Source organism: Pteropus medius, unplaced genomic scaffold (assembly GCF_902729225.1).
Source record: "Pteropus medius unplaced genomic scaffold, Ma_sr-lr_union100, whole genome shotgun sequence".
NCBI lineage: Eukaryota > Metazoa > Chordata > Mammalia > Chiroptera > Pteropodidae > Pteropus > Pteropus medius.
This window is the reverse complement of record NW_024349802.1, coordinates 17108812-17121101: the sequence shown is the minus strand read 5'-3', so window position 1 is coordinate 17121101 and position 12290 is coordinate 17108812. Positions and strand designations below refer to the sequence as shown.

Below are 12290 nucleotides of genomic sequence, written 5' to 3'. Positions count from 1 at the left end.
CTGTTTCCTCTATAAAAGAAGGGGGTTGGACTAGGTCTGCAAGTCTCAACCCAAGCTGTTCAATGGAATCACCGTTGGGGCGCTTTGACAAAATGCCAGGGCCTGGGCCACACGTCCTGCATGTCCCAGGCTAGCATGGCATATCGACACGTTGAGGTGAGTTTGCCTGTGTATGTATGTTCAAAAAGCTTCCGGGTGATTCCATGCTGCTGAAATTGAGAACTACTGTCTGCAGGACGCCCAAGGCTCCTTCTCGTTCTAGAATTCTGAATCTGCGCAACACGACATCACCTGTGCCTCATCGCTTCCTTAATCTCTGTCAAGGGAAAGAGTTCTACATAAGACAATTTTCCAAATTATCGAAGAGCACTCTGTTAACCACCAGCCTTTTAAAACTTTCTCTTCTTTGATTTTTCTTCTTAAACAAAACATCAAAATGTTTTTGACGATTTAAAGTCACCACAACGGTCATTCATCTGTACATTTATTCAATAAATATGCATTTGGCATCTACTGTGTTTTAGGTGTTTACGAAAAAAATGTTAAAGAGTAGTTGAAAGACGGGTGGACCCTGGGCTAGTAATGACAATGACAGTGATAACGAACATTTAAGCATTCGTCAAGTGCTGACTCTATGGCAGTCACTGCTCTAAGCACTCTAGTTGTATTCTCATGTTTAATCCTCACAACAATCCTTTGAGGCAGGTACAGTTATATCCCCATATTGCAGATGGGGAAACCAAGGCACAGAGCGGTCCTGTACTTTCTCAAGGTCTCACAGCTGGTCGAGGCAGAGTCTGGATTCAAATCAAGCCCAGACCTCCCTGCGTGATCTGAAACAATGTTGTTCCTTCCCAGAGCCTCAAGTTTCCTCCTGAGCTGAGGCCCCTTTGAGTCCTCACACCTTATGAGTCCATGTCCACTCCCTCAGGTCCCTCAGGAGGTCTCTCACCTGCATCAAAGAGAGCCTGCGCATCTTCATCGACCTGGGGGAGAGAGACAAGGCTGCCGAGGCCTGGCTTGGGGCTGGACGACTCCACTACCTCATGCAGGAAGACGAGCTGGTGGAGTTGTACCTGCAGGTAGGCCTCCCGCGGAGCTCATCTGCTGACCTGGTTCAAGGAGGCAGCTGTCCCCTCCAAAGTGACCATCTGGATAGAGAGAGGTGACATCCTTGCCAAGTCCCTGGACGGAGGGTCAGCACTGGTTCACTCCCTGCTTACAAGACGGCTAGCAGAGCAGCCGGGTGGGCTGAGTGCAGGTGGCGAAGGGCCGGTCCCGGAGCCCACACATGTGCGTGAGCTCCTGAAGGACGTGCTGGGAGACTCCCGCACTTGTCACGTCAAGTACACCCATCTCTCCAAAGCTGGACACGTAATCTGGTGTCAGAGATTTGCTAAAATTTGAGGCAAGGTTGATGTGTGCAGGGTGTTAACATTACTGTTCTCTTATGATTTTTTGTTTGCATACCTTTACTATCTGAGATATGGCACAGGGTAGTAATTTAAGGCTTGAGTTTTGGAGAAAGACAGGCCTGGAATCAAATCGTAGGGTCATCAATTATGACCTGTGTGACCTTCGGCTTGCCACATGAGCTCTCTGGGCTCTAATTTCTTCATGGGTGAACCCTATTTCTAAGAAGGATTGGGTATTTCACTTGCATAGTAAACACATATGCTTAGTAAATATTTATTAAGTGCTTGGGACTTAGTAAATGCTTAAAAATGGTATTTCATCATCGTCGGCACTGGTATTATTTTATTATTACTACTGTCGTCTAAACAATACTGACATTATGATGATAAATAAGAGGGTTCATTCCATCAGAAATATGCCTGTCATCTTTTCTTCCTTCCCATTTCTTATTTTCCCCCCTTTCACTCCCCCTTACTACATTTCTCACACTTGCACAAACTCTCTTCCACCTAGACTTAATAATGGTTGTGTAACATTGATCGAATGCTTACTGTGCACAGGAGACTTTGGTAAACACGTCACATGCACGATGTAGTTTATTCCTCATTACAAGTGCTGCAGGAGTTTCTACTGAAATTCCTGCATTACGAATGAGGCTCAATGAGGCTGAGTAACTTGCCCAAGGAGATACAGCTAGTAAGTGGTGAGACCGCCCACTGGCAGTGAGACTTAAGCTTTCACTCTCAGACTCTATCTGTTCCGCCTTGGGCTTTTAGAGCTGGAAAGATTTTCAGAGAGCAGACAGTTCAGTGGGCTCATGGCACCCTCCACGAAGCAGAGTCCTAGAGGGAGCTGTTTGGGTTGTCTGTGGCTTGGTGGCAGAGCCTCCTGTCCCCAGGATTCTGTCTCACCGCCCCTCCCTCTGTGTAGCTGCAAATGCAATGGCCATTATTGTGGGGTCTTGCCCCAGAGTGGTCCCCAGCCTACCCACTGCCATTAACTCGTAGTTCTACGGGTCATTCCCACTGAAGTGAATCAGTGGGAACGATCTGCAGCCGTGCTGCTGATGCCATGGTGCCACTTCATCACAATTTGTTTCAGAGCAATGTGAAATAGCTTGCTAGAGAGAAAGAGGTCGGGGGGCTAGGAGAGAGCATGGGGCTGGAAGACCCTAGCATTTTTTTGCCCCTAACTACTGATATGAACATGGAGAGGTTTCTTAATTTTTCTGAGCCTTAGTTTCTCCATCTGGAAAGTACAGATGTTGAATGAGATAAGATTACTGCTTTCCGAAGTTTAGTCATTTAAACATCAAGTTCATGGTTTCGCCATATGCATGTATCATCTGTATGACTTTTTACTTATTTTACTTTGACTCAACTTAGCTTTTTATAATAAGCATTTCTATCTGAAATCACAGGTTTTGATGTTTTATTAATCTTTTTTTTTTCTTAAAACACATTAAAACAAATACTTAGCTATTAAAACATAAAATATTTATCTGTGTACTGCTAAAAGTCATTCTAGGGCCATACCACGTAATCTCTCATGCCATGACGGGAGAATGCCGGACTAGAGAATGTCGAAGGCTTCTTACCAGCTCACTCACCAGCTCAGTGAGTGTGGAGGACAATTCAGGATTCTGGGGACTTTGGCAGATGCTTAAACTAGGTGATCAGGATCTCATTCTGGCCAGTCCTGTGAACATTTGAAGCCCTTCTCTCCATCTTTGACAGTTATCTCTGTCCTACCCAGGCAGCCATCCAGAAAGCCCTGAAGTCAGAGGAGCCCTCTCTGGCTCTCAAGCTCTATGAAGAAGCGGGTGACGTGTTCTTCAACGGGACCCGCCACAGGCATCGCGCCGTGGAGTATTACCGAGTAAGTCCCCGGCTGCGCGGTGTGCCCAGCCAGGCCCTGGCACAGGTGGCGGCAGAGCCACACTGACTCAGCCTGGACCCCTTCCCCTCTCTTGCTGGTATTTCTTTTTCTTTCCTTCCTCATCCAGTACCCACATACTCTCCCTCTAAAGAGGGATCTGATAAACTCTCATTCTCAGGCTCGATAAATTCTTCTTCTTGGGAGAACAAACCATAATAATTACATCCCTTGGGCCCATGGCACTTTACAGTTTGTACACACTTCTGTGTTTACCAGACTATCTTCATGTACCACTGGTGGGAGATGATTGGTCCATGGATGAACACTTTTTTTTTTTTGTATTTAGTATGCATTAAAACATATTTTAAAAAAATTAGAAATGTATAACACCAACTCATCACACTCGTGATGTCACAAATATTATTGCAAAGAATGAGGCAAGATAATAAAAGAGAATCGACTTAACAAATAATACTAATTAAATAAATGTCCAGACGTCAAGCAGATATGTCAAAAATTGTAATTGTTATCACCGACTGAAGTTTGGGAAAACATCAATATCTTATTTGATCCTAAAATTTTACTTATTCAGATGTTCATTAATTTGCTTGTTCAGTTGTTTACTCAGTCATTACACATTTATCAAGCACCCAATATGTGCCATGCACTGAGCAAGGGGTGGGGAGAACAAGAAACACATTTCTGACTATTGAGGTGCTTGTTGTCATATGCATTTTATAAATGAGAAAACAGGCTCAGCGAGATGAATTGAGCTGCCTAAAATCCTATCATAATAAAAATGATGGAAATGACCATTTGTTGGGCACTCTCAGACACTATGTGCTCACTCTGTATATGTACCTTGCACATTAGCCTTGTGGGTACCGGGGAAGCGCATGGCTGGGAGGCGAGTAACTTTCCTGCTCCCAGTTTCCCCAGTCTTAGGAGGCCGATGACCTCTAGTTCTTCCACCTCTAAGATCTGGGCACAGCAACCGAGAGCAAGGACCAGGAGAGTGAACCGAGAACAGTCGTGCGCGGGAACGTGACCCGTCCCCTTGGTTTTAGGCGCCACCATTCCCCAACCCGGCAGTGGAATGTGAGCCTCCTAGAGTGCTGCAAGTAGCAGTGGTTCTTGGGAGACCTAGGTTCTTCGTGCCTCTCTTCTCAGGCTGGGGCTGTCCCTTTAGCAAGGAGGACGAAGGCGGTGAGGACTGAGCTCCGGATTTTCAACAAACTGACGGAGCTGCAGATCAGTCTGGAAGGCTATGACAAGGCTTTGGAGTTTGCCACCCTCGCAGCCAGACTCAGCACAGTCACAGGTAAGTGGTTCTGTATTGAATGGGAGTGGTAAACACTCCCCAGGGAGGCACAGAGTAATCACTGCACAGGCTCTGGAGTCAGACTGCATAGGTTCAACTTCAGGGAGACCTTAATTAAGCAAGCTGCTTAAGTCTGTAAGCCTCAAGTTTGTCTTGGGCAGATTGGAGTTAAAATTAGCACCTCCATCTCATGTGGTTGTTATGAAGGCCAATGATTAGCCAGGTAACACCTACAGCACAGTGCTTGGCACATAATAAGTTCTTGGTAAGTGTTACCTATACCCACCGATTATTATATTACAGTTGGTATTATCCTCCAAGTACTTGGCACATGGAATTTTATCCTATGCACAGGCACTGCCCTCTATAACTCAACTGTGCCCTAAATTTTTAATTGGTTGATTGTTAGTCAAATGTATATTTTCCCCATGGAATGGAAATGTAAATGAAAGTCAAATTTCCATTAAATTAACTCACTATGTATCTGAAATAGTTTGCATTTACCACAAAAGCTAGTGGGAAACAATACAAGTCATTAAAATGGAAAGAAGGCAGAATAAATAAAGACAAAAAAAAAAAACAAAACCCCAAAACCCAAAAACCTTTCTCGTTGGAGGGAAAGCAGGTTTGATTAGAGGAGGCTTGATTAGATAGATGTAGAGGCAAATGGAGTCTTCTGAGACGATTCTAGAAGGGACTTCTGGGCATTCTCAATGACGCGAGATGTGAATGGTACTGGACTTTATTGTGTCTAATTGCACTTCAGAGCTCTGCAAAAGACCTTATCTCCGCGACTGTCTGCTCATCTCAGGAGAGGCCTTGGGGACCTCAGGCAGCCCCCTCTCGGACACTGTCCTTTCCTGAACAGAAGCAGAAAGGAGGTTATATCCACCCTTTCATGCACTTCCCCATGACTGGGTTTTTCCACATCAGAGAATTTTTCTCTTCCTTGAATCTTCTCTTTTAATTTGGGCTTTTGGCTTTTTGAAGCTTAAAAGTGATATTTTTAGATCACATTTAACAGCCACCTTTCAAATATTGCCAAAAAAACTCAGACTATTGGAAGCCTTCATTCTCTTCAAAAAGCCACTTTGTATTAAAGGAGTTAGTTATTAAAACGACAGCTCCCAAGAAACCGAAACAATGAGTCATAGACACGTTAGTATGAGGGTTCTAGGGTTCTAGAGCGTGGGTTATAAGTGAACGGGTTATCTGTAGCTTATCTGAGACTGCGGGTGGGTAAAGGAGCAGTGGTGACCGCCGTCTATTGGCCCCGAGCTCTCTGGAGAGAGAGTCTTTATGTGGAGAAGACGTTTGTTATACAAAGTTATTTATTTTAAAGAATACTTAGCTACTCCATTAAGTTAGTCTCGTCACTGTGTCCCATCACAGCGATTTGGAAATAATTATTTCCCAGAATCTTGAGTTACAGCAACATCTGTAATAAGGAGAAATTTTTTTTCAGGAATGATCCCAGAAAATTTTGACCAGCACACATACTCTCATTAGTCACTCCCAGAGAGCTCTGTATTTTCTTTTATAGCCCTTATCACAGGTATAATTTTACCATTGTTTGTGGGGTTATTTAAGGAATGTCTGTGTCCTAGGAGACAATAAGCCTCATAAGGGCAGGGACCTCTTCTGCTTTGTTACCTATGTCCCAAGCACAATCCCTGATACCTAATAAACTTTCAAAAAATTTTACATAATGAATGAGTGAACGAATGCTGCAGAGTGTTGGCCGCAGGATCTCTCTCTCAGCCTTCCAACTCCTAGGAGATCAGAAGCAGGAGCTGGTGGCTTTTCACCGTCTGGCTACGGTGTACTATTCCTTGAACATGTACGAGATGGCTGAAGACTGCTACCTGAAGACACTGTCCCTCTGTCCAGCCTGGCTGCAGAGTCCCAAGGAGGCCCTGTATTATGCAAAGGTCTATTATCGTCTGGGCCAACTCACCTTCTACCAGCTGAAGGTAAGAGCCGTGCTCCCGGCGTGTGAGAGCTGCCATCCTGAAAGAGCCTTCAGGGTGGAGTGGAGACGGTCCCAGATGGGGAGTCTCGTCTCCTAGGTGGGGAGGGGCTCCACTGGGGACCCAATGGCTCTTGCCACTTAGCCCATTGGAGACCTCAAAGATGTTCCCTTCTCTGCCGAGGTGACAGATCATAGCTGTTCTTTCTCCTCGCTCTGCTCTGATTTCTGAGGCTGCTTTAGCTCTCAGTTGCTACGGGCACATTGCCTAGTGCCTGTGAGCCTCTTAAGGGCCCATGAAAAAATAAGACCCAAAACAAAACAACTGCACACTCCAAAATTAAAATAAAAATTAATGCTTAATGTGTGTCTATAAAATTTTATAGATTTACTAGTTAATTGAAACTCACTTATTATAAAGTTATATAAAACTATATTTAGGAGAAATCTGTGTATATGTTAATATGTTAGAGATAACATATCGGTGTGGAGTCCTCGAATGCCTGCATGCCTAGGCCCTAAGAAGGCCTTACCCTGGATTCTCCCGTTTGCTCTACTGGAGTTGAATCCAGAATTTCTTTTTTTCCCATCTACCTCTAGAACTGAGTTGGTGGTCTTAAATTCTGTTACAATTCTGGCCCTTGAATCTTGTCCCCAGGCAATGACTTCACTTTACCTGAGGTCCCTGTCTGCTCCAGTGCTAGCCTTTATCTCTTAATTTAGTGGATTCTGAGAGTTGCTGTTCTTTTCTTATTTTCCAGACATTGATTCTGGCTTGAATTAGTTATTGACTTAGTAGGGTGAATGGGAACCAGATAGCCCTTTTTGAGTCTCATCCAAAGAAGCTTCTGTTCCGCATCCCTACAAATAGGGAGGGATGATGGGGTAGTGACTCCACCGTCATTTGCCTCTGTCCCACACTCCCAGGAAGTGGTTCAGGGACAAAGTGCGTGATTAGACCCTAAAGGCTCTAGGGAGTGTCAGGGAAAGAACTCAAACAGCTTAAGCAAAAAAAAGACAATTTATTGGCTTAAATAATGAGGAAATTTAGGTATAAACTTAGGTTCCGGTAGTGCTGGATGGTGGTACTCAAAAGCTGCCCTACATTTCCCCACCTCTCTCTGTCTCTTAGCTCTGCATGTTTCTACTTCTCTCTGTTTCTTGGTCTCTTCCTCTCCCACTATTGGCAGGCTCAAGCCTGAGTCTAAAAGGGTAAGGGACCATTTTCTCTGCCAGGTCACATTGAAGGTTCCTGGGGAGGGCTGGGGTAGGTCAGCTTGAGTCGTTTATGTATCCCGGAAGCACTGTGCCCAGGGGGATGCTGCTTCCTGATTGGCCAAGCCTGGGTGAGATGCCACCCTGTGCCTGGGGAGGAGGGTCGCTGGGCTTAGCCATGTCCTGGGCTGCAGTGGAGTGAGGGAGGAGCTCCCCCAAGGAACCAGGGGAAGGGGTGAGAAAGTACGCCCTGCAGACGAAAGCTAGGGGTCCCACACTGCCTCCCAGCCGCTCCTGGAAATGCTTGCTAATGCTGTCTCCTCTTTGCCCCCATGCCATGGGGTTAGGATGCCCACGATGCCACTGAGTACTTCTGGCTGGCCCTGGCCGCAGCGGTCCTGCTGGGTGACGAGGAGCTGCAGGACACCATTAGGAACAGGCTGGACGACGTCTGCCAGAGCTCCCTGTGGCACAGCAGCCCCTCCGGGCGCTCCTCAGAGAGGTCACGGTGGCTGAGTGGTGGGGGCCTGGCCCTCTGAGGAGAGCTGTCCCACCTCTGATCAGTTTCCATGGCCACGGCTTCTAGACACTAACTGGAGGGTCCCAGTCATCACCTGGCCCAGCCCCCTTATTTTACAATGGGAAGAACACAGTCCAGAGGAAGTGAGGCTCGGTCTGGGCTGGCTACTCAAGGAGCGGATGATGGGGCAGGTATTAGAAGTCCTAGCTTTGTGTCTAGGGCCTTACCAGCTCACTGCGGCCCTTCCACACATATGGCCTCTGAAATGCACTTTCTTGACAGCAATTGAAACCTTGTCTCCAGAAAACCTAGCTCCTCCCTCAGTGGGGGAGCCAGCAACTACGCTGGGGAGAAGGCAGGCAGGCCGGACTCTGGCCCTTCGCCGGCTTCGCTCAGGGAAAGACCCCTTCCCTTGCCGGTGGAGACACTGGGAGTTTCTTCCCTCTCGTTTTAGCCAGGACCAAAGGAGCTGTCACTCCTCCTGCTCTCAGAGACCGGCAGGCAGGAATTCACTATGCTCTGAGCCCAAAGGACGCAGCCTCGGCATGGCCAGCTGGAAGTCTGACCTGGATTCACCGTCTCCATCCTGCCCTGAGGCCCTGCTCCCTTGTGACCCCCTAGAAAGCCAGGGAAAGCTTCCCGAGGGCCAGGGCATGGAAACTGAGCCCAAAGAAAATGATGACGTAGATTACATGTAAATAGTGTATGTTATTAAATATCACCCATTTATGTTTACACAGACATTTGTCTTCTTTATCTTAGGGAGGGATGGGATGGGAGACTTGAAGGATGGGTGTCATGTTGATTTCAGGATAGCTCTTTGATGAAGAATATCTATTAGTTATCAATCACTGAATAACACACGTAGCGACTTGGAATATTTATTATCTCATGGTTTCTGTAGGAAGGCAGGAATCCAAATGTGACTTAGTTGGGTCCCCTGGCTCAGGGTGGCTCACAAGTCTACAATCAGGGTGTCGGCCATGGCTGCTCTCTTCTCAGGCTCAGCTAGGGCATGATCTGATTTCAAACTCACATCATGTTGGCAGGAGTCAGCTCCTTACTCGCTGTTGGCCAGAGGCTGCCCAAGTTCCCAGCTTCATCAGAGTGAGCAATGAGAAGAGGGAGAGAAGGAAGTCACAGGCTTCTCATAACCCAACCTCAGAAGCTACATCCCATTAGTTTTGCCTATTCATTATAAGTGAGTCACTAGGGCCAGCCCACCCAAAAAGGGAGGGAAGGACCAAAGGTGTGAATTCCAGGAGACAGGGAATTATTGGGGGCCATTTCAGAAGCTGCCTGCCCCACTAATTCTGATTCAGGAGGTCTGGGAGATGCCCCTGGACCATACATTTTTAATGAGCAACTCAAGTGATCCTGACACAGGTTCACCCTTGCTCTGAACTGTGGGGACACACAAAAAGATCTAGCTCGCCACCTGATGCCCTGCAGCTTTGATTTGACTGTCAGACCCTCCTTCCTGAATTTCTAGCTTCTGGGGCCAACCAGATGGTTGGAGGTGTGGCAGGGCGGGAAGTGGGCGGTTAGAGGAATCAACAGTCAACATTGTATCTTCTTGTCTACGGACATCGTATTTTCTCTTAGGACCTTGATTGGTTGTCAGAATGTTGTCTACAGAGTATTCTTTTCCAGGAAAGAAATGACGTGACCTAATTCACTACCATGTCAAATAGATGTGGTTTTGCTCCCATCACAAACCATAAAATCCTGAGCGAAGAAGGATGTTGTGGAGGAGTCCGACCTCCCATGCAGAGTCCTTTCAGCAGCATCCCTGGGAGATGGGCGGGGCACATGCCCTCCAGAACAGTTATGGTTACGCAGCTTGTATTTGAAGAAGGCTTGCCTGGCCCTGCAGCTGGTGCCCTGACCCATTCCCCATTTGACTCAAGTTACAGACCCTCTTCCGCCGACCTATTATTTTCCTGGACAAGTGCCAATTTCTGTCTCTCTGACAGTGTGGTTCCCGTAACTGCACCAGGCTTTTAGTACTAGCTGGTGGGTGGAGAGTACAGAGGGATGTTACTGTACTTAATGTTATTTAACGTTGTATTTTAATGTTGCATTACAATTTTTCTCCCCCTATCCTCAGCAGCCACATCTTACTATTGGCTCACATTGGGCTTATGATCAGCTGAAACATCTCATATGAGCTTCTGTTTTGGCCAGATCTTTCTGTGTGTGTGTGGTGTGTGTGTGTGTGTGTGTGTGTGTTCGTATTATTGTATCGTGTGTGTGTGTATGTGTATGTAATGGTATGGGTGTATTATTGTGTATATATATATATACACACACACGTATATATGTATATACACATATATATGTATATATATATGTATGTGTGTGTATACACATATATACACATATATATGTGTATATACATATATACATGTGTGTGTGTGTATATATATATATACACACACACACACACACATACATATGAAGTGTGTTATATCTATCTACCCACTTTATATTTCATTGGGAATTTTGGTTAAAATTTTCTGACTCTATGCACTTTGGTTCACCTATAAATCTGGTAAATCTGCCTCTAACTACTTCCAAAGACAAGAGTAGGACTATTTTTTTTAACGAGGAAAACACTTTACTGTATCATCGCAATGACTACATCCTACATGCAAATTGTTTGCTAAAATCATCTTTAAAAGTATTTAAAAATCCCATTTTTAAAATATGGGTAACTACTCCCTTTGGAATCATGTTGAAGCTGTTTTTCATGATTCACAGAAGGCGAAGAGGTGATTGGATCTAGTATCTGTTTAATCAGGGTTTATTATACATGCAGAGTAGCCAAAGATGAATTGGTTAGCCGCTTCATACTAATCCTCTCTCAAAGATTGGCCTGCCTGGCTCCTGGCTCCTGGCTCCTGTATGTAACCTACATAAAGAACAAGGAGGGAATTACAACACCGTGGAAAACCCTGACATGTTTTCTCAGCTTTCAGGTACATTACTTCCCTATTTAACACTGTTAATGCTCTGAAATCTAATATCGCCCTTTGTTCTTTTCTTGTTTGCTTTTCCATTATTTTAAGCTGTCTTTATAGTGTGTGTGTGTGTGTGGTGTGTGTGTGTGTGTGTGTGTGTGTGTGTGTGTGCATGTGGCTTGGCCTTTTAGAGGGGTTTCAGAATGGTGGAGCGTGGGGAAACAGGTCACCAGGAAGTGGAGAAACTTGGATTTTGGCCTTAAATTTAATTGAAATGTGGCCTTGTGTAAGTCACTTAACCTCTATGTATCTCAGATCTCTGATCTCTAACACAAAACGTATGATCACCTCTGGGTTCCTTTTCAGTGAAGTTGTTACCGTACTGTGTGAGCAGGAGAAGGGATTTGTATCTGAGAGATGAAATCATATAATTTTGTGGCCCAATTTTGCTCTCTTCTTTTTACAGGTGAGTAAACCAAGAAATAGAAAAGTAATTTTCTCCCAGCCACGCAGGTAGTTGGTGGCAAAGACAGCAGTACGCCGTGTCTCATGACCCAAGGACTTAGCCGTAGTAATGACAGGGTTTCTGTCATGCAGGGGAACTTTCACGACTGCATGCATGTATGCATGTATGCGCGCATGATTTTATCACCTACACGCCACCTGTACAGCCATTTACCAAACTTTTTCTAAATCGATTTACTTCCCTTACTCATACAAATTAATTTTATAAAAGATGGCTGGTGTATGTAGAAGAAAAACTTGTATTGCTTTCCACAAATAGTATTTTATACATAACATAAATACAATAAAAACAAAACAATGTCCTAAATTCAAGCTAAATCCTTTTGCCTATGGCAAGTGCCCATCTTAGGCTTGATCTGGTATTATTTGAAAATAAAAAGATTGACAGAGAATGTCGAAGACAGGCTAACATCATTCTTGAGCAATCAGAGAAACGGAGGAAGCAGCTGCAAAGGACTAACCTCTCCACAATGAGAGTGAATG

General features: G+C 45.2%; 1 protein-coding gene across 4 annotated transcripts in view; it reads left to right on the top strand.

The window, feature by feature from the left end:
• Positions 1–9056, top strand: part of SH3TC2 (SH3 domain and tetratricopeptide repeats 2) — a 50432-nt gene extending 41376 nt beyond the window's left edge. For 2 of the 4 annotated variants that reach the window (XM_039836492.1, XM_039836494.1), the window contains exons 13-17: positions 932–1082; positions 3172–3294; positions 4465–4615; positions 6377–6588; positions 8147–9056. In XM_039836492.1, coding sequence (XP_039692426.1) covers positions 932–1082; positions 3172–3294; positions 4465–4615; positions 6377–6588; positions 8147–8338 — 829 coding nt within the window. In that variant the 3' untranslated portion in view covers positions 8339–9056. The remainder of the gene's footprint in view (positions 1–931; positions 1083–3171; positions 3295–4464; positions 4616–6376; positions 6589–8146) is intronic. The other 2 variants (XM_039836495.1, XM_039836493.1) reach the window with 1 other exon arrangement.
• Positions 9057–12290: the final 3234 nt, after the last annotated feature.